At 41.1% G+C, this 22,194-nt stretch overlaps 1 protein-coding gene across 1 annotated transcript; it reads left to right on the top strand.

Moving 5' to 3' along the window:
- Positions 1-2,934: 2,934 nt before the first annotated feature.
- LOC125464954 (schlafen-like protein 1) lies at positions 2,935-20,536 on the top strand. The gene is made up of 4 exons (XM_048557922.1): positions 2,935-3,177; positions 8,855-9,347; positions 14,405-15,082; positions 20,315-20,536. Exons 2-4 carry the CDS (start codon positions 9,012-9,014, stop codon positions 20,498-20,500), a joined length of 1,200 nt encoding a protein of 399 aa, XP_048413879.1. The 5' UTR covers positions 2,935-3,177; positions 8,855-9,011; the 3' UTR covers positions 20,501-20,536.
- Positions 20,537-22,194: the final 1,658 nt, after the last annotated feature.

Raw genomic sequence — 22,194 nt, 5'->3', positions numbered from 1 at the left:
CGTCATATGGTCTTATGAAGCAACAATGCTTCCTTAATATACTACTACAGTGAGAAATGTGTTTCAGAGCTTGTTACCAATAATGAACACTGTGGTTTAGTCTATTTTTCTTTAAACAACAAGCCCCAGATTGTTAAGACAGAGTTTAAAGTCAATGCACTGACATCCACCTCCAAACAATTCTTCCTGAATATCAAATACTATACAGGATTGCTCATATCCTGTGTGGAGCTGGCCCAGTCTATATCCATTCAAATGGTGTTCTCCACATTCAACTTCATTCCAGCCACACAGCCTATGCGGGATAAAGGCAAAATACTGTGGAAACTGGGAATCTGGAATAAAAACAAAAGATAAAAAAAAGTGATATCAGACTCCAAACCTTGCTCCTCTCTCCACAGATGCTCCCAGACCAGTGAATTTGTCCAGCATTGTCTGTGCTTGTTAAAGTCTAACCAGGAGTCCTGTTAACCAGCTACTGCACCATAAATTTCCACCCTAATTAATATCGCTAGCAAAATTAATTGAGTCATACAGCACAGAAACACTTCTTTGATCCAACCAGTCCATTCCAACATAATCCCAAACTAAACTAGTCCAGCCTGCTTGCTCCTGGCTATAAACATCTAAACCTTTCCTGTTCATGTACTTAACCTAATGTCTTTTAAATGTTGTAATTGTGCCCACATCTATCACTTCCTCTGGACATTCATTCCACACAGGAACTACCATCTCTTTAAAAAAAGTAAAAAATGACCTGCATGTCTTTTTTTTAAAAATCTCTCCCTTTTCACCTTAAAAATGTGCCCCCGCTCTTGAAATCCCCCATCTAAGGGGAAAGACAACTACTATTAACTTTTCCCCTACACTGGAGAAACCAAGCGGAGGCTTGGGGACCGCTTTGCAGAACACCTCCGCTCAGTTCGCAATAAACAACTGCACCTCCCAGTCACAAACCATTTCAACTCCCCCTCCCATTCTTTGGATGACATGTCCATCATGGGCCTCCTGCAGTGCCACAATGATGCCACCCAAAGGTTGCAGGAACAGTAACTCATATTCCGCTTGGGAACCCTGCAGCCCAATGGTATCAATGTGGACTTCACCAGCTTCAAAATCTCCCCTTCCCCCACCGCATCCCAAAACCAGCCCAGTTTGTCCCCTCCCCCACTGCATCACACAACCAGCCCAGCTCATCCCCTCCCCCCAATGCATCCCAAAACCAGCCCAGCCTGTCTCTGCCTCCCTAACCTGTTCTTCCTCTCACCCATCCCTTCCTCCCACCCCAAGCCGCACCTCCATTTCCTACCTACTAACCTCATCCCACCTCCTTGACCTGTCCGTCTTCCCTGGACTGACCTATCCCCTCCCTACCTATACTCTCCTCTCCACCTATCTTCTTTTCTCTCCATCTTCAGTCCACCTCCCCCTCTATCCCTATTTATTCCAGAACCCTCACCCCATCCTCCTCTCTGATGAAGGGTCTAGGCCCAAAACATCAGCTTTTGTGCTCCTGAGATGCCACTTGGCCTGCTGTGTTCATCCAGCTCCACACTTTGTTATCTACTATTAACTCTACTTATATTTCTCATTATTTTCTAAAACTTATATGAGGGCACCTCTCAAACTCCTACACTCCAGTGAAAAATATCCCAGCCTATACAGCCTTCCTTTATAACTCAAAACTTCCATACCCAGCAACATAAATGTCTGCTGAACCTTCTCCCACTTAATAATATCCTTCCCATAACTGGATGATTAGAACCGGACACAGCACTCGACAAATGCCTCAGCAATGTCCTGTACAACCTTGACATGACTTTCCAATTCCTATACTCAATGGACTAAGCAGTGAAGATAAGTGTGCCAAACACCCTTATAACCACCCTGTCTACATGTATCACAAACTTCAAAGAATTATGTACCTGAACCCCTAGGTCCGTCTGTTCTACAACATTACCTAAGGCCCTACCATTCATTCCATAAGCCCTACCCTTGTTTGTTGTACCAAAGTGCAATACCTCACATTTATCCAGATTGAACACCCACTCACCATTTTTCAGCCCTTTGATCCATTTGATCAAGATCCCTTTGTAATCTCAGAAAACCTTCTTCACTGTCTAGCATGCCACCAATTTTGGTGTCATCTGCAAAATTACTAACCAATGCCTTTTATATTCTCATCCAGATCATTTGTATAAATGACAAACAAAAGAGGGCCCAGAACCAAACCTTTGGAGCACTGCTGTCAACAAACCTCCAGTCTGAAAAGCAACCCCCCACCTCCACTCTCTGTCTCCTACCGTTAAGTCAATTATGTATCCAATTGGTAAACTCACTCTGAATCCCATGTGACCTCACTTTACTCATTAGCATACCATACAGAACCTTGTTAAAAGCTTATTAAAGACCAGATAAACAAAGTTGACTGCTCTGCCATCATCAACTTTTCAGGTAACTTCTTCAAAAAACTCAACCAAGTTTACAAGACATGATTTTCCTGGCACAAAACCATGCTGACTAGCGCTAATCAATTTTTGCCTCACTAAATGCCCATAAATCTTATCTTTTATACAAGTGAAATATTAATAACTGCCCTTGTAAAATTGTTGTATGTTTTGAGGCTGAGAGAAATTGCGGATGATACCTGTACTAAATTACTATCCTTTAGAACTGGACTCATACTTAAGAAATGGGCAGAAGACTGATTTTAAGTTGAAAATATTGCTGGGAAGGAACTAGAGACATTTCCTATAATTAATCTGCTTAGAAATAAGTCACATACCTCTGGAGCAGGTAGCGGTTGAATTTGAGCCTCCCAGACCAGAGATATGGGCACTATCACTGCACCGCAAGACCTGAGGTTATTTAACAATTCCACAGATAAGTGTAGTCGACAATTCATCAACGAACCGTCGAACGAGGCTGCTGCGTGACATTGATTATTTTCACTTATCCACAAAGTTTCAACTTCGTTAACGGTTCGTCTGTCTGAGGATGTCCCTGCGGCTGGGTGATCCTGAACAAACTGATTAAGTGTAAGTTGCACTCCACGTATTGATCTTACATCAGGATTTTGCATCATATCTCACCGTCCTTTGTGACATCAACTCACCAGGATCATGTTAATTAAACAAAACCACTCAGACTGTTAGAGAAAAAACACCGATGATAAAGGTATGTTTGCTGTCTTGGATGTGCAAGTGCAATTTTCTGATCTTGCTCACTTTAGAAAGTAATGTTATCAGATGCATGTTATTAATTGATAATGTCATCGGATTTTCAAGTTTATCTGTTTAAACTCTGATCCATCCGGCAGGGAGGTTCGAAGGAAACTGGGTGAATGGTCCGGGGTAGTAACAGCTTCATATAGTTTGGGAAATATCTGTTTCCCAGGTAGTTCTACATTTGTAGGCAAAGCTGTTTTAAAAAAAAACATGTAGCAACGTTTCTTTGACACAAACAATTTGATTTGTTCTAACACGACACAACCAGAAAGTTACCCTCATGTTTCATTTCTGTCTCTACTTGGTTAATATTTCGCCTACTTTAAAGCTCCTTTTGTGTTTTAAAGTTATGCTTTCTCTTATTATTCAGCGAATTATTTCTCTACAAACAGTATCTCTCTCGACATGCCGAACTTGCGTTTTCAGGGGAGATTAATTTCAAATTGGCCTCCTCAGAGTTCCCAATGAATTTCCAGTATAAGTAAACATTTTCCTAATGAATCCGCTCAAACCTGTTACTATATACCTCTCCAGCAGGTGGGATTTGATCGTAGATTTCCTTGCTCTAGGGGAAGGACACTACCACCATGCTATGAGACCCTCTGTACTAGCTCAACTGTTACAATGAGAACCACTAATGATGCATCATGCTGAGCCCTCTAGCGGACACACTTCTTTATGTGGATCTGGAGGATGGTCATTCAGTTTTGTATGCTTCCAGACATTTTGGGTGGAAGCTATAGAAACTTAAAAAGTCAAAATAAAATTGAAGAAATGAAGGGGAAAAAAAAAGCATAATGCAAATGGAAATCTCTTTTTTTTGGTTTTTAATGAAATAAATCATTTGATACTTGCTGCACTCGGAATGTGTTCAATGTTACTTCACATAGGAAATGCTAAATATTTGAGAAATGAAGAGAAAAATTGGAGCATTTTGGCTTTGTAAAAGCAGATTTTTTTGCTGTAATTTGAAAGTGGATTGTTTGTTAAAGCATAACCTGTAGTTAAGAAAAGGAAAGATGGATTTTTGTTTGTTCAAGAAGCATGTGTCTAGACCAGCACCTATTTGCAGCTTGTTCTTGAAATGTTGGGATGAGCAATATCTTGAACTGCTGCTACCTGTGAGACAATAAACTACATCTTTTGCTTAGAACTGTCAGAAACAAGCCTAATTGTTATGAGTATAGACAGTTTTTGTACACAATTCTGAGGATGGGTCCCTCGACTTGAAACATTAACTCTGATTTCTAACCACAGATGCTGCCAGACCTACTAAGCTTTTCCAGCAATTTCTGTTCTTGTTTCTGATTTTCAGCACCCACAGTTCTTTAAGGTTTTAGCAAAGTACCAGAATAGCCCAAGCTAAACATAGACATGCATGGGAATTCCTAGAGGCATGGTTTTCAAACCATAATGCAATCAATAAACATATAGAACTGGACCCCATATACAAACCCATACAGAACAAACCCGGAAATGACACAACTCACCATAACAGACCGGACTGTATAAATTCCCAGTGGAATAGAACAACATCGCTTCATTGGAGGCCTCACTGATGATGTTACATCGCATGGTGACAAGACGTCTGAGTGAATACGAGCCAGCTCGTGTGAGGAAGTCAACAACCTCACTTTTCAGTTTTTACCTAGCTTTTTGTAGCCTGGCGCAAACTGTATTCCATGAATACGTTGAGTGCTTTCATTTGCAGCTCCTTCTCAGTTTCTTAAAAAGGTTGCTTTTAAATTTTTGGTTGCATTTTAGTCCCACACTCCTTAACTATGGGTACACCATGTTGGGTGGTGGGGGACCTGGCTGTTGGGCATCACTGGGACTGTGGAACATTATGGAAAATTATGGAGAGTGACATTATGGAAAATGATATCTTAATTTGATTTTGATATATTTTTGCTCCAGTTCTGTAGGTTTGTGCTAGCCCATTGATTTGTTTGCAGTACAGTACCCCACCAAGGGCTGTCTAACCTGATTAACCTTGAGAGTAGACATGTAGTGCTCTGGGCTGTAGAGTGGGCCTGGGTACTTCAGGGGCAATAAATCCCTTCCTGCTCCGATAGGAAAACTCTTTTGGATCAAGCTGCAATCAGGTGATCCCAAGTTCCCTGCCCAATCAGGAACCTCACCGCTGCAGTCTCTCCCTGCATGAAGCTCCCAGTGAATCAGAGGGCAGCAGCCTTAGGGATATGGAGAGAGTCAGTTTGGGTTTGGGGTCAAGTTAGCTGTTCAGCCATGAGGGCTTCATTGGTGAGCAGGTGGTATTTCAGGAGGTAATGCCATGTTGGGATCAGGGTGGGATGACCAGGAGACAAAACAGCCAGGTCCTGCCCTCCATCTCCACCCCAGACTGGGAAAAATCCACTCCTGCTACCTGCAGGCAGTTTGCCCTAGTTTACATGTGCATTTCCTGTCTGGCAGGAAGGCAGGTGATTGGGCCGGGGCAAGGTGAGTTCCCTCAGTGCCTAGTAATTGACCACTTAAGGGTTCCAATTGGGGTTGGGTTGGTGGAACGGTGGCTCAGTGATCAGCACAACTGCCTCCCAGCACCAGGGACCTGGGTCCGATTCCACCCTCAGGAACTGTCTGAGTAGAGTTTGCACATTCTCCCCGTGTCTGCATGAGTTTCCTCCCACAGTCCAAAGATGTGCAGGTTAGGATGGATTGGCCATGCTAAATTGCCCATAGTGTTCAGGGATGTGTAGATTAGGTGGGTTATAGGGGGATGGGACGGGGTGGGATGTTGTGAGGGTCAGTGCGGACTTGTTGGGCAGAAGGGCCTGTTTCCACACTGTAGGGATTCTATGATTTCCCAAGAAGGTCACCATGAGCTTTCTCGTGCAGAATTTAATTGCTGAGATTGTGCGAAGGGAGTGAGTTTCTCTCTGGGACTGACCTGCCCTTCTTACCCCCTTTGGAGGGGGAAATCACTGAATCACAGAGGTGTTACCATGCTGTTGGAGGCCATTCAGGCCATCATGTCTGCACCAGCACCAGTTATTTGATGCTGTTTTTGTTAATTCCTAGTTTCCCAGTCAGTTGAAACAATAAAAAGTGAATGACATTCTTGTGATTGCTCTGTATAATTCTGATACCTTGGAGTGTACAGTTTAAAGTTTAATAGATACAAAACAAGTTAACTGTTATGTATTAAGTGATCTCCAGCACTGTGTTACTGAAAAGGCAGGGGTTGTGGCCTGGTCTTTTTTTCCCACCTCTTGACTGATATCGAATAGATATGTCTTCAAAGAAGAAGTATTTTAACTCTTCGTGTTTTGTGACTTTCAACAGCAGACAAAAATCAGGTTTTCTTGTTACTTCAGAAAGTGGAAGAATAAATGTTGTGGTTTCGACAGCACACTGCATTCACCATAGCATGCAGTCACTCACACACAGCCACACGTGCACAAGGAAAGGCGATTTTAAATACGGGTAGCATGCACTTAACTTTATTTAAAATCCAAACCCTTGGCATGCTTTCTCTCCATCTTCGCTCCGCCTCCCCCTCTCTCCCTATTTATTCCAGAACCCTCACCCCATCCCCCTCTCTGATGAAGGGTCTAGGCCCGAAACGTCAGCTTTTGTGCTCCTGAGATGCTGCTTGGCCTGCTGTGTTCATCCAGCCTCACATTTTGTTATCTTGGATTCTCCAGCATCTGCAGTTCCCATTATCTCTCATGCTTGAGACTTTTGGGATGGAAGCTTGACATTCTGTGGGTGTGACAATTTCCTTTGGGGGATGTGGAGATTGATGTCTTCACCATAAACTTCCACAGTGACATCCCACTGGCAACAGCTGCCTCTGGCTTTGCTCTAGTTCAGGTACAACCAAGCCACTGTAGCAAAGTTCTGACTTGGTTTTTCAAATCAGTAGGTAAATGCCTAGCCCCACTTCTCTACTACGAGTTTATTTGAGACAAGATCCTTTCTTTACTGAGCTGTTGTCTTTTGCGTTTGAGTCTTTCTGTCTCTCAGGCTGGCTAACTGATCCAGCCAGCTTGTAAAAAGATTTTCTGGGAATAGATGTCACTAATCAAAAGTTGGTTTCTTCAGGAGACTATCGTATCTATCTTTCCATTGTCCACACAAATGACCCTTGATGACCTCAATATCATAAAGTTTGAGATTCAGCACTTGACAACTCCTTGTGAATGAATCGGTTTTTCCTCACCACCATTCTGAGAAATTCGATACTGCAGACAAGTAGCTTTGAGGGCACTGCATCTAATGTTCTGGAGATATTTGGGTAACTCCAGTTATTAAATTCATACTTTCAACTTTAAAATTTTAACAATGCAAATTTAAAGTTTACTTACTTGCACACAAAGATGGTGGTCCTGTAGAGGGTGATTCCAAGAGAAAATGGGACTGCCTTGTATTTTGGGCAAGTTTTCTAGCCTTCTCTCCATTTGGATGCCCCAAAACCACCTCTGTTCCAACACAAGTGTCCGATATTGCTCATGCATCTGCCAACTGTATGCAGATCTTTCAAAAGGAATTCCCAGGTTCACAATCCTGTCTCTATGACCAATTCTTGATCACTACAGGACTTGGCAAATACAATCTGGCAGACTTTGTTTATCATAGGAACTTTAAGTTGGTGATCAGACTTGGACGAGGTATCAACCTATGACGACTGGGGAACCACTGTGTCATTTTAACCTCCTTTCATCTATGTAGCTGGTCTTCTTTCACACATTCTGCCATTAAGGACTTTTTGAACACACTTTGTCTGGGACCACTCTCTTATCTATCACCTTGTCATCATGAGTGGCCCTACAAGGAGCAAAGAGCTCCCAATGACATCATTCAAGGATTCATCAGAACTCACAAGCCTCTCCACCATGCCAAGATGGGCGACTCATCGAACAAGAGGGCAAGATTATAGCGTCAGCTATAGACGAAGACAAATGTCATATATTTGAGACAGTGGGGAATTGGGATTGAATTCCATCCCATGATTAATAAAACCTAAGATTGTACTCCTTAGAATTTAGAAGGTTAAAGGCTGAATGGACTGATGTTTTCACGACTATAAGAGCTGATTAGAGCAATGGAGAGAAACTATATCTGCCGAACAGAGAGTCTAAGACTAGGGACATAGTTTAAAATTAAAACCAAACCTTTCAGGAGTGAAGTTTAGAAGCCTCATTTACTCACAGCAGTTGATCCTGGACCAATTGTTATTTGATAAATTTCTGTCAGCCAAAAGTATCAAGGAATATGAAGCAAAAGCCCCTCTGGAGTTATGTCACAGTTTAGCAATGATCTAGTTGAATGGTTCTACAAGCTAAAGAGTTTAGATGTTTCATAATTGTTCTTACATTCAATGTAGGATTTGCTGCAGGGTGGACTATGAACCTTTAAACTAGAATTCTGGATGAGTTGTAGCGTGCTGGAAGAGGGCATGTGGGAGGTGAGCTAGAAGACTAGTGGAGTAATTGAGCCTCGACATGTCAAAGGTATAAACAGCAATAGATGGGCAGAAGTAGGAGGGTCGATGTGATAATGATGGAAGCTGATGGTCTTGTCACTGAGAGCATTGGAGAATGGAAATGGTATCCATTGATTATGATGTTCTGACTGACCTATCTTCTTTGTGCAACTTCTTTCAGGTAGAGAATTCTGCCCTTAGTTAAGGGGAAAGCCCAGCAAGAAATTTTGACCTTCAAATCTTGTGGGACAATGGAAACACCACAGACAGTCCTGAAGATGTAAGTGTTTGCTCCAAGCCTCAAGAAAATCTGCAAAATGATTTTTTAGCAAAAAGCAATGGATGACAACGATGTCAAAGCTCGTTGTTTGTCATTATTTGTGGGTAACTTAAATCCAGATTACTCAAAGGAGCTGCTGAGTTACATGCTGAAGGATTTACTTGCTGCAATCAACATTGTCCTGCAAAGACATGACATTGAAGTCTTCAAGAAGCACAAACGAGCCCATGCATTTATCCGCCTGAAGACAGAGAATGGAGTTCAAAATATCTTGAAACAGCTTCAAGATCCTGCCATTTTGGATCAAAACCATATGGAAGGATTGGTAGTTAAAGGGAAAACACTAAAGGTTGCAAGGGATATCCGTGACTTTTCAGATCACACTTTTGATAAGGTAAAGGAAATTTCATTATCCATTTGGAATCATATTCATTTAACTCCTCCCATCTTCATTTAGTAGGCATCAGAAAGGTGAAAACCTCAATTGATTTGGAATGGGAATATGTTGTCCAAAGGGTTCGGGGGGCCAGCTGGCTAGTGTTTACAATACTGTTCAAGAAAGAGGAAAGGAATGCATGTCAGGAAATAATAAACCATTCTGCTTTTCCCCACTGTTGCATAAATGTTTTGTCTTGACTTGACATAATTGCTGAACTATTGGTGATTCCTTTATTCTATGAACTGCTCATATCTCAATTACTCCAATCACTTGAAGAATCTCAGTTTGGAATCAAGGAATATGGGGTGACGTTAGTTCAAGAAAAACTTTAGAACGCATTTTTTCACATCAAGTGTGGGAAAACAGTAGATACTGAATGATTAACTTTAAATTAGAATTTGATAGGTCAGACAGAAACAGCACAGATTACTAAAGAGAGCTTGATTAATTTGTTACTCTAAGGAATCCACGCTGTGTGTAAATAGCTTGAATGTAACTTTAATGAAATCTCACGTCATATTGGTATATTTTATTGTCATCAAACCTAAGCACTTACAAAAGTATCATAATTTAATCAGCTTTGTAACATGAAATCCAGTTTATTGTTTCGTAAGAAAATAAAATCTGACATATAACTTCCGTTGATATTTTGCAGAATTAACTGGGCGCATCAAATTTTGATGTGAGCTTTAAATAACACACATTCTGACTGTAGACTGTTAAAGTAACTCAAGCTCACTGAGTCACATTGTGGCAAATGCATTTCCTACTTCTAATACAAAGTTATTCACACTGGACGCACAGCTCTGTTGCACAGATTTTATCTCTGCTGTACTGCAAAAAGTCTCATTACACATATAAATGAGAAGGGCAGTGATTTAACAAAGTTTGTATTATTTTTAACTTGTTATTGGGATGTGATTGTAGGTGGAAAAGACAGCATTTGATTTCAATTTCTAATTGCCTTTGAGAGCAGTTAAGAGTCAACCACCTTGCTGTATGTAGATCTAGAGTACATTTGGACTAAATGATCAACAAATTTCTTTCCCAAAAGAGGATTTGTCAAGCTGTTGGACTAGCAATGTCATTGGACCAGTAATCTAGAGATCCAGAGATCCAGCCCAATGTTCTGGGGTGTATTAGAATCCCACAATGACAGATGCTAGAATTTGGTTTCAATGAAAAAAATCTGGGATTAAAAGCTTGACTAATGGCAACCATGTAACTAATGATTATTGTCATTACTCACCTGATTTACTAATGTCCTTCAGGGAGGGAAATCTGCTGTTCTCACCTGGTCTGGCCTACATGTCACTCCAGATGCACAACAATGTGGTTGATACTTAATGGCTCTAGTGACGCATTTAGTTTCAGTCTAATTAAGGATGGGCAACAAATGCTGCCCCGGCCAGATACACATCCATCGCAAGAACGAATAAATAAATGCTTTTTGTGACCATCAATGAGAGATTCATGGTTAACATTGCTGAGACTGCCCTAAATTCCAGATTATTTTTCGTTTATTGAATTGAACCACCAATTGTGTTGGTGGGATTTAAAACCACTGGCTCTGGAGTGTGAGATTAATTGAAATTTCCACAATGTCACCAATTCCCAGGTTTGGTTGGAAAAAGCGACAAAACTGGCTATGACCTATCTCACACAATCATTTCACACTTGCTAGAGAACAAAACCATTGTGGGTTTGGTGGAAAAGGACAGTGCAGGTTGACTGCTCACCCTGTAGGAAACAAGCTCAATGTCCAATTGATGCAGGCAGGCATGGGTATGCCTTCTTTACCACCTTATCTATTTGTGTTGCCACTTTCAGGGAGCTGTGCACTGGTACTCCATAATCCCTCTGTATATCAATGCTTTGAAGGGTCCTGCTATTTGCTGTATACTTTCCTCTTGCATTTGATCTCCCAAAATGCACCATCTCACCCTTGTCCAGGTTAAACTCCATATGCCATTTCTCTGCCCACCTTTCCAATTGATCTATATCCTGCTGTATCCTTTGGCAACCTTCCTCACTATCTACAACTCCACCAATTTTCAAACCAATATATATATATCGCAAACAACAGAAGTCCAGAACCAGAAAATCACTGGTTACAGACCTCCTGTCAGAAAAACATCCCTCCACAACTACACTCTGTCTCCTATGACCAAGCCAATTTTGTATTCAACTTGCCAACTCAACATGGATTACATGTGCCTTAATCTTCTGGACCAGCCTCCCATGAGGGACCTTGTTAAATGCTACAGTAAAGTCCATGTTGATAATATCCACTGCCTTACTCTCATCAATCATCTTCCTCAAAAAACTTAATAAAGTTTGTGAGACAACTTTCATGAGCAAAGCCATGAATTATGTCATTCTTTTCCAAATACAAGTAAATCCTGAAAAAAATCATTTGGCTAACTGGCCACAAATTTCCTGGGTTATCCCCGTTGCCCTTCGGAAACAAAGGGAACAACATTGGCTATCCTCCTGTGACCTTGCCAGTGGCTATAGAAGACACAAAAATCTCTGTCAAAAACCCGGCAATCTCCTCCCTTACCTCTCTTGATATTCTGGGATAGATCCCATCAGGCCTGGGGACTTATCTACCTTAATATCTTTCAAGACACCCAACATCTCTACATCTTTAATATTACATGCCTTAGAGTATAAACCTCCCATTGCTTAACCTTCCCATCATCCCTATCCTTTCCCCTGATGAATAACAATGTGAAAAACTCATTAAGGACCTTATCCATTACTATGGTTCCATGCATAAACTCGCTCCTTTGTCCTTGAGTGAACCAACCCTTTCTCTAGCTACCCTCTTGCTCCTAATTTGCATATAAAATGCCTTGGAATTCTCCTTTAATCTTAATTACCGAGAACATTTTATGGCCCCTTTTAGCCCTCCTGATTATTCCCTGTTTATGTTCTTTCTTGTTCTGTTATATTCCTCAAGTGCCTTGTTTGATTTCAGTTTCATAAATGTTACATATGCTTTCTTTTCCTTTTTGACTAAACCTTCAAAATTTCATCATCCGGTGTTCTTGAATCTTGCCATCCTTATCTTTCAGACTGATAGGAATATGCTGATCCTAAACTCTGATCAACTCCCTTTAAAAAACTCTTCTTGAAGAGGGGTCCATACCCGAAACGTCAGCTTTCCTGCCCCTCTGATGCTGCCTGGCCTGATGTGTTCATCCTGCTCCACACCTTGTTATCCCATATGTCAGATGTGGATTTACCCTCAAACAGCCACCCCAATCTAATTTCTCCAGTTCTTGTTTAATACTGTTGTAATTAGCCTTCCCAAAATTTAACACTTTCACCCAAGGATTAATCTTAAACTTATCCATAACTATCTTAAAACTTATGGAATTATGATCACTGTTATCAAAATACTCCCCACTGAAACTTTGATCACATGGTCAGGCTCATTCAACAATTAAAGGTCTAACATAGTCCTTACCCCAGTTAGACTACCTATATATTGTTTCAAGAAACCCTCCTGACTATACTTAACAAATTCTCCCCATCTCAGCCCTGGCACTAAGGGAATTTCAGTCAATATTGGGGAAATTAAAATCACCCTCCAGAAACAGCGCTGTTGTTTTTACATCTTTCCATGATCTGCTTACATATTTGTTCTTCTATCTCCCACTGACTATTGGGAGGCCTACAGTATAACCCCATTATAGTGAATGCACCTTTCTTATTCCTAAGTTCTCCCCACATGGCCTTGTTGAATCAGCCTCCAAGTTGTCCTCTCTAAGTACAGGTGTGACATTCCCCTTACTCAGTAAAGGAACTGCCCTGGCCATTTTAAACCTTCTCTATCATACCTGAAACATCTAAACCATAGAAATTCAAACTGCCAATCCTGCCCTTCTCTCACCATTATAGTGCCATGTACTAACCCAGGCTCTAAACACATCTGCCTTGCATTAAAATAACTACACTTCAAAGTGCTGTGCTCAATCACCTGGTCGTGCTCGTTCTTCTTATTAGACTGACTTGATTTAATCTCCACTTTGTCCTCAATCACTCCACATGCATGCCTACTGCTCTGGTTTCTGCCCCCTTGCCAGACTTGTTCAAACTTCCCTATTATATGATGAAGTTTTCAATCCACATCTTCCATCTATGGTCTATCCTGATTGAATCCTATCGAATTTTATCATACAATTGCAACATCCATCAATCCCACCTTCGGTTGGTATCCAAAACGTAAACAACACGACCTGTAGCAATGTTGGCCTTGTATGGAATTAGAAAATTACATTTCTATTCCGGTTTCCCTGATTACCATAAGACCATAAGACATAAGTACAGATTTAGGCCATTCAGCCCATCAAGCCTGTTCTGCCATTCAATGAGATCGTGGTTGATCTGATAATCCTCAACATCTTTTTCCTTCCTACTCCCCATAACCCTTGATTCCCTTCCTGATTAAAAACCTATGTCAACCTTGAGTAAATTTACTGATCCAAAGTGAACAGCCCTCTGTAGTAAAAAATTCTACAGTTATACCACCCTCTGAGAGAAGAAATTCCTTCTCCTCATAGTCTTAAATGTGTGACCCCTTATTCTAAGATGATGCCCTGTGGTACTAAATTCTGCTATAAGGGAAACAATGTCTCGGCATCTACCCTGTCAACCCTCTAAGAATCTTGCATGTTTCAATAAGGTCACTTCTCATTCTTCAATATTCAAATGAATAGTGGTCTAGGCGTCACAACATCTCCTCATATGATAGTCAACAGCAATGCCTTTTATATTTCAGTTTATTTTTCCTAGCTTTATGTGCCCAAGCTGTGGAAGAAATTTATCCTGAACGTTTACATTTATGTTGAAAGAGCATTTGAGAACTTTTAAAGAAAATTACAATTTTATCATACAATTGCAACATCCATCAATCCCACCTTAAGTTGGTATCTAAAATGTAAACAACACGACCTGCAGCAATGTTGGTCTTGTACTTACCTTTGTATTTTGATTATTCCCAGAACAGTTCTCCAGATACGTCAAAGTATGAGTTCCACAGTCAAGGACAAAAGGACAAGAGGAGACTGGAACAAACACATGACACATTGGGATACACCACAGGGAAATCCAGCTACCTGGCAAACAAAGTTATGGATCATTTATCAACTCCTCTGAGTGGTACCAAGTCAGACAGCGCCATCATCGGTGGGGAGATTGCTGGGCAGGAGCGCTTATTTTATGGGGCACTTATGGGGAGTGAGACAAGGAATGTTGAATTCAAGCGAGGAGGAGGAGAATACCTGAATGTGGCTCTGAAGAACCATGTTAGGAAATACGTCTGTGCATTTCTGAACAGTGAAGGAGGTAGTCTGTTTGTAGGTGTGAACGATGATGGCACCGTTTGCGGTGTCGAATGTAATCACAAAGATGAAGATCGGGTTAGACTTCTGATAGATTCAATTGTGAAAGGGTTTAAACCACCACTCTTCCCCAATTCCTACTCTATCACCTTCCTTCCAGTCATCAAGGATGGGGACACCGGGATGTTTCTAAAAGTTATGAGGTTAACTGTGCATCCACCTAAGAAGGATGGTGACGTGTTACTGTATGAGACTGACCAGGGTGAAGTGTACATTCGTCGAGATGGTAGCATCCAAGGTCCACTATCAGGAAGTTCCATTCAGGAATGGTGCAGACAGGTAATGCACAACTTTGGGTGAATTATTACAGGAGCATTTCACCTTCGTTCTAGTGATCCACATTGGGTTTAGCCATGTAAATTCCTTTTAAGAAAAGTTCTTATTCCACTTAATAATATTCTGAGTTGAGAATGGATGATGTTTTGAAAAGTCTCCCAAACTATCATAGTCTGACTTAGAGGAATGGTGACTCACATGAGACAGAACCTTTATTCCCAGTTTTGCTTCCTTTCTGTTTATTCATTCACAAATTATACCTGAGCTAGGAATTCCTAGATTTTCCATAACTTGGCATTGTCCCTCTTCCCAAGTTAGATTTATTTTTCCTACTTTGTCCCATTTAATGTTCACTTGTCCTACTCTCAGTGTATCTTAAGTAAACATTCACCTTGCTTTATCTTCTCCCCACCATATTCATTTATTTTGAGTCATTATCTCAAGTCTGAGATGTGATTTATTTCCCAATTTCCTGCCGACTACTGGAGATCCACAGCACAATCCCAAAAAGGTGATCATTCCTTTCTTTTTTTCTCATTTCAACCCAAATAACTTCCCTGGACATATTCCCAGGAATGTCCACCCTAAGTAGAGTCATAATGTTATCCCTAATCAAAAACGCAACTCCCCTTCTCTCTTGCCCCCCTCCTTTCTACTTTTCTATAGCATCTACACCCTGGAACATTATTCTGCCAGTCCTGTTCCCCTCTGAGCCATGTCTCTGTAATAGCTATGATGTCCCAGTCTAATATTCCCAACCATGCCCTGAGTTCATCTGCCTTGCTTGTTAAGCCTCTTGCATTGAAGTAAATACAGTTTAATTTATCAGTCCTACATCATTCTCTGCTTTGTTCCTGCCTGCCCTGACTGTTTGACTTTGTCATAGGGTAAATGGACAAGATCTTTTCCCCAGTGTGGGGGAGTCCGAAACTAGAAGGCATAGGTTTATGGTGAGAGGGGAAAGATTTAAAAGGCCCCTAAGGGATAACTTTTTCACACAGAGGGTGCTGCGTGTATGGAAGGAGCTGCCTGAGGAAATGGTGGAGGTGGATACAATTACAACATTTAAAAGGCACCTGGATGGGTATGTGAATGGGAAAGGATATGAGCCAAATGCTGGCAAATGGGACAAGATTTATTTCTGTCGGCATGTACGATTTGGGCCGAAGTCTCTGTTTCTGTGCTGTACATCTCTATCATGCCAAATCATGTACTTAGGTTTATTTAATAGATACTTGAAAATCACATTAAATCAAGGCCATGACCTATTGTTTCAGGAAATGAGAAAGATTGCACTGCCACTATTTGAAGGACAGGGGAGCTCTACCTGTTTAACATTTATTTTGCAACACAGCTAAAGTCAGAAAAGACATGGGATTCAACAGACATGACCTTGGTTGAATGCCATCTTCACTTCTCTATAAAAGAATCTAAGTATACAACTTCAGTTAATGACCGATAAATGAATATGCTGGGGAGAAAATAAAGCAAGGAGAAAGTATACTTAAGATACATTGACAGTAGGATAACTGAAGCATATCAAAGTGGACAAAGTAACAAGAATACATAAGAAACTGAAAGAACTGTGGATACTGGAAATCAGAAACAAAAACAGGCATTTTTGGGAATCTCACCAGGTGTGGTGAGAATTTTCTGAATGGTTCTGAGGAAGAGTCACTGGACGTGAAACATTAACTCTGATTTCTCTCCACAGATGCTGCCACACCTGCTGAGATTTTCCAACTTTTTTTAAAGTAAAAATAAATCTGACTTGAGAAGAGGCAAAATACCAAGTTGTGGAAAATCTAGGAATTCCAACTCAGGTGTATCTTGTGCATGAATAAACTCATAAGAAGCAAAAGTGGAAATGAAGGCTCTATCTCACCCAAGTCACCATGCCTTCATTGTCAGGTTGTGTGTGTTTGGGAAACCTTTCGTTACATCACCCATCACCACTTCCTAACCAGTACTCTGCTTTCACCAACTGAGAGTGATGGCACTTTGAGACAGTGCAGTCCAGACAATTGCAGTAGTGGGCAAGGGACTGCATAAGGGGATCAGCTAAGATTAGAAACATGGTTGTCACAGAAGATTCCATAGTTGCTGCTTGCACAGGTGTTTATGTAGCTGCCACGGTGTGTCACAGCATCATAGAATCATACAGTACAGAGGAGGCCCTTTGGCCCATCAAATCTTGTCTTGATGCCAGTATAAAGGACATTACAGATGGGCAATATTCTGCAGAGTGATGGACATCAGTACCTTGGACAAGGTAAGGACAGCCATTGAAGTCCTGTTGTCTGATTTTCAGAAACTGGGGTCAAGTTAAACAGTAGGACCTCAACGCTAGTAATCTCTGGATTACTCCCAGTGCCAGGAAACTCTGAGAGTAGAAGTAGGAGCAGAGTGAGAATGAAGAGGTGGCATGAGGCGTGGTGCAAGATGAAGCATTTCGGCTTCAAAGGACATTGAGATTGGTTCTAAGGCAGGAAGCATCTAATTAAAACGAATGGGTTGCACTGCTGTAGCACTGGGATAATTGTGCAAGGTTCACTCATATGATTCGGCAGGGTTTAAACCAAATTGTCAGAGTGGGCTGGAAAACCAACATATAATAACAGAAAACAGGAATGACATTCATAAAGGAATGGGGAGTGTTGGATAATACCAGGGGAGGAAGTAGTATCATATTAATAGGAGGAGACTGAGGGCTAGAATGGATACAAAGACTGGTCTAAAATGCAGGTAAATACACAAAGTGTGTTGAATAAGGTCAGTGAGCTCCAGTCACAGAGGCATATGGGGGTATGGTGAAGTGGCAATACTGAAATACATAGCAATACTTGGCTTAATAATGATGATATTTCATACCTAAAATCAAGGATACAATGTTCATAAATGATTGGGCAGGAGAAAAAAGTAGAGGGTGTAATGTGTTGGGAAGGCATTGTAGTGTTGGAAACAGAGTTTGACCTGAGAGAGTCAAACGATGTAATTCATTTGATTGGAGTTAAGAAGTAAAAAGAGAATGATGATGTAGCTTAGGCTATCCTAATTGTTTCAAAGAGATAGAGAGAGAGAAAACGAGCAGGGAAATCAGGAATATGTAACAATTATACACTGTTGAAATTGCGGTGATTTCAATACCCAACTATTGATGGGGATAATGTTGAAGTGCAATGAGTGAATTTCAGAGCCGTGTTCAGGAGCCTTCCATGGCACAACTTGCCTTGTGGGGGAGCATTTGAGTAAGAGTGGTCATTGTATATAACGTTGTTCAGGGTAGCAATAGAGGAGAGTAAGCAACTACCTAAAGTAGCACACTTAAGTTGGAAGGTGAACTTTGATGGATTGAGAGGTAATCTAACAAGCGTGTTAAAAATAGGAAAGCACAGGCCAACAGGAAACAGCTGTAACATAAGATGGATAAATTTTGAGAAAGTGATATTTCAGTTGCAGTCTATGTACGTTCCATCAATTGGGGCGGGGGGGGGGGGGAGAAAAAAAACAGCAGGACCAAAAACAGGGCTCATTGGATGATAAAGAAGCTATTATGATGAATTCTTTTGTTAAAAAGGTAGAGGGTGGGCCTGTAAGATCCATGCCAGGTGAATTCTTCATTTCAGAACCAGACCAGATAGAGGGGAAGTGAAGAGGAATATGTTACTAAGCAAGAGAAAATGAGAGAAAAGAGTGACAGTTAACATAAAGTAGAAGCCGAGAACCTTTGAGCACCATGTAAATAGGTTGAGTGGAATCTCCCGGGGCTGAAAGGGAGAAAAATGCCAGCACTGAGCAAAACTGAAATACTTAATGAGTGCTTTATATTGGTGTTCACAAAGGTCTAGATTTTCTAGTCTTTAGAAAATGGGAAACCGAACCAACTAACGTTGAAATCTCCCAGATATCCCAACAAACCCAGACTCTGAGGGGCTTGCTTGTGAACTTTGAACAACCAATAAGAAACTCTCCCATTCCCTGGGACCATCTTCAATTCTGACATCTCAGCTGGTTACTTGCCTAGTTACCCAGGAAATGTTGGGTAGAAAAAAAATAGTCTGATATCTTGTTAACTAATAAAATGACCAACCAGTTTTGGTCCCATTATTTAAGGAAAGATAGCATTTCACTGAAGGCAGTTCAGAGAAGGTTCTTGTGGATGATTCCTGGTATGGACGGATTATCCATATCAGGGTGGGATTCTACTCACTGCAGTTTAGAAGAATAAGCAATGATCTCATCGAAACCTATAGGATTGTTAAGATGCTTGATAGGGTAACTGCTGAGAGGATGCTTCCCCTCAGAGGAGAGTCTAGGACCAGAGGGTGTAGTCTCGAGTAAAGGTGCACCAATTTAAGACTGAATTGAGGAGGAATTTCTTCTCTGAGGGCTATGAGTCTTTAGAACTCCTTTCCACGGAGAGCTGAGGAGTCAGTCTTTGTGCTTATTTAAGGTAGAGACAGCTTTTGGATCAGTTGGGAATCAAGGGTTATGGGGATAGGGCATGAAGGTGGAAAAGAAGAATGTGGGAGCAGTCATGATCCCAATGAATGATGGAACAGGCTTGAGGGGTCGAATGGCCTACTCCAATTTTTTATGGTCTTATCAAGAAGAGTTGTAATGGAGTCGAAAATTAACTTTATTTCTCTCTTCACAGATGTAGCCAGATCAGTTGAATTTCTCCAGCACTTTCTCGGTTTGTTTCAGATTTCCAGCTTCCATGGTATTTGCTTTTATTTTATTCTTCCAGTTTTCTTAGTTCAAAGCACTATCTTCTCCCAGAATCCTGTGCTGTAGGTTTCTTTGTTTCTTCTTTGTTTGTTTTAGCTCACAGTCTAAAATGAAATGGTTTCTATAAGTGCTAATGTCACAATGCCATCATCTCATCTCCCCAAACAGAAGAAGTTGTTTTCAATCCGAAATATTAAGTTTGTCTCTCCTAGTATGCTGCCAGACCTGCTGAGTACTTCCAGAACTTTGTTTTTGTTTCAGATTTCTAATATTTTATTTCAATGAGTAGGGACAGCCTGATACCAAGGGAGCAGTTGAATTTGCTTTGAAGTGAATGAAAGCCCAGTTATGTTTGTGTGGGAGAACAGAATCAAGGGTTATATTGAGCTTTAGATGAGGGAGGAGGTGGAGAACTCCATGTGGCATGCACTTGATGGGCCAAGCGGCCTGCTTGAGTTTATTTTATGCCATTCCATTATCATTCTCATTTCGTTTGCTCCCAAGAAATGGACAGTGGAAGTCAAGAAACTGCAAGATACCATCGACAGCTTAGTCAAAGAGGAACACCGTTTGCAAGAGGAACTTCGTCAGCAGCAACAGTCAATCCTGGAACTGCAACAGTTGCAGCAAGAACTACAGGCAATGAATTCAGACAAGATCGCAGTGTCAAATCTGTGCTGCGTTATTTAACTGCACGGGAGATCAGGCCATCCCAGAGCACAGCTGCCAACCCTAACTGAAAATCTTACTGCAGTGTTTGGGGAAACAGCCTTAAAACAAGCAACTCAGAAAAGACAGTTCAATAAAACCTCTGCTGCAGACCTGAAATTCTCAATAGTCCTCAAAGCATTAATGTGATGCTCCAGACTTCATTGAGAGTTGCATCCAGCTTTGTCATTATTGATAATGGGGAATGACAGTCCAAAGATGGTGTTTGAGACTCTGAATTCCCTCCTTTCCACTTCAATGCTGCAGCAACTCGTACAAGTATGGTTCAACTTGTTACACCCTCAGTGGGTTTAGTCTTTTCCCCGTGATGCTAATACGAAAAGCGAGTGTCCCAGCATATTCGGGAGCAAAAGAAACTCTAGACAAGTTGAGATGCATTCTGTAGTTTTCCAGCTTAATTTGTTGAATTTATAGCTTCAACACAGCAAAACATCTCAAGATGGCTGTCATAAAATGCCATAGACGATGCAGATATTATACAGAGGTGACCAAAAGCTTAGCCAATGAGGTTGATTTTCAAATTGACTTATGGAGAAGATGGAGAGGTTTAGGGAACGAATTCCGAGCCTATGTTCTAGAGGTAAAAGCACAGCCACCAATGTTGCGGTAATGGGAACCAATGATGTGAAAGAGGGCAGAGTTGGCAAAGAAAGAAGAGATAAGAGGGTTTTAGGAGCCTTGGTGAATTGCTGTATACATTCTGAAGGTTACTTGTTGTTTGAGAGGCTGGAGATGCAGTTACAATCGGATGTCAAGGCTAACAATCATACATGGATTGCAGATAGGCTTTTTTAGTGCAATGTTAGTGTCCCTACCTCTGGCTTTGACTGGCCCCCTCATTCAAGTCCCACCTGTTCCAGAGGTGTGTAATAACATCTCTGAACAGGCTGACTGAAAAATATCTGCATGAAGATGGATTAGATTGCAGTCTTGCTGGTAGGAACAGTAAAGATTTAAAGTGCTGAATGAATGAGATACCAATCAAGTGGGTTGCTTTGTGTTAGTGGAGATGCACTCATGCCAGGAGTTGGGGCAGTAATGCTATGACAACTTTGCCGGTAGGGATGGTGGACAAGAGTAGTGAGAATTGACGCAAAATTCCAGGCCTCTGATCTGAATTTGTAGGCACAGTATTTAAGAAGCTAATAGAGTTCAGTTTTGGACAATGGTAACACTCCCCCCACATTATAACAAGTTGATAGTGGAGAATTCAGTAGTGCCATTCAGCATAAGTGAAGTTGGTTAAGACTCTCTCTAGATGAGAATTAGCCATTGTCTTGCACTTGTGCAGCAGAAATTTTACTTGTATAGCCAAACATAGTCTGGTCAGGTTCTTAAACATCATTGGAAAATAAGATCTGGTTTGTATCAGAATTGGGAATGTGACATGCTCGAACATTCCTCTAGTGAGCTATATTGATTGTTCATGTGATAAAAAGACTATTCGATGGGCTCCAAACAGAACTTTTTATAACTCAAACTGTGAGTACGCACATATCTTCGCTAAGAAATAGGAAATGTGTAAGAAATCTTCTTTACTCAGACAGGTAGAATGTGACATTCACCAACAGAGTATTTGAGATAAATTGGAGGGAAACAATTAAAGGGAACAATAGAAAATCACAAGGGAGGAAGGAAAGAAGCTATGCTGAGTT

This window comes from Stegostoma tigrinum, chromosome 24 (assembly GCF_030684315.1).
Source record: "Stegostoma tigrinum isolate sSteTig4 chromosome 24, sSteTig4.hap1, whole genome shotgun sequence".
NCBI classification, from domain to species: domain Eukaryota; kingdom Metazoa; phylum Chordata; class Chondrichthyes; order Orectolobiformes; family Stegostomatidae; genus Stegostoma; species Stegostoma tigrinum.
The sequence above is the reverse complement of the archived record's forward strand: the minus strand, read 5'-3'. Positions and strand labels throughout refer to the sequence as shown.

Excerpts from the sequence above, each read along its gene's own strand:
- LOC125464954 (XM_048557922.1), top strand. The coding sequence starts at position 9,012 with ATGGATGACAACGATGTCAAAGCTCGTTGTTTGTCATTATTTGTGGGT. Across the intron at positions 9,348-14,404 it reads CAGATCACACTTTTGATAAG|AACAGTTCTCCAGATACGTC; the intron begins GTAAAGGAAATT and ends GATTATTCCCAG. Across the intron at positions 15,083-20,314 it reads TTCAGGAATGGTGCAGACAG|AAATGGACAGTGGAAGTCAA; the intron begins GTAATGCACAAC and ends TTTGCTCCCAAG.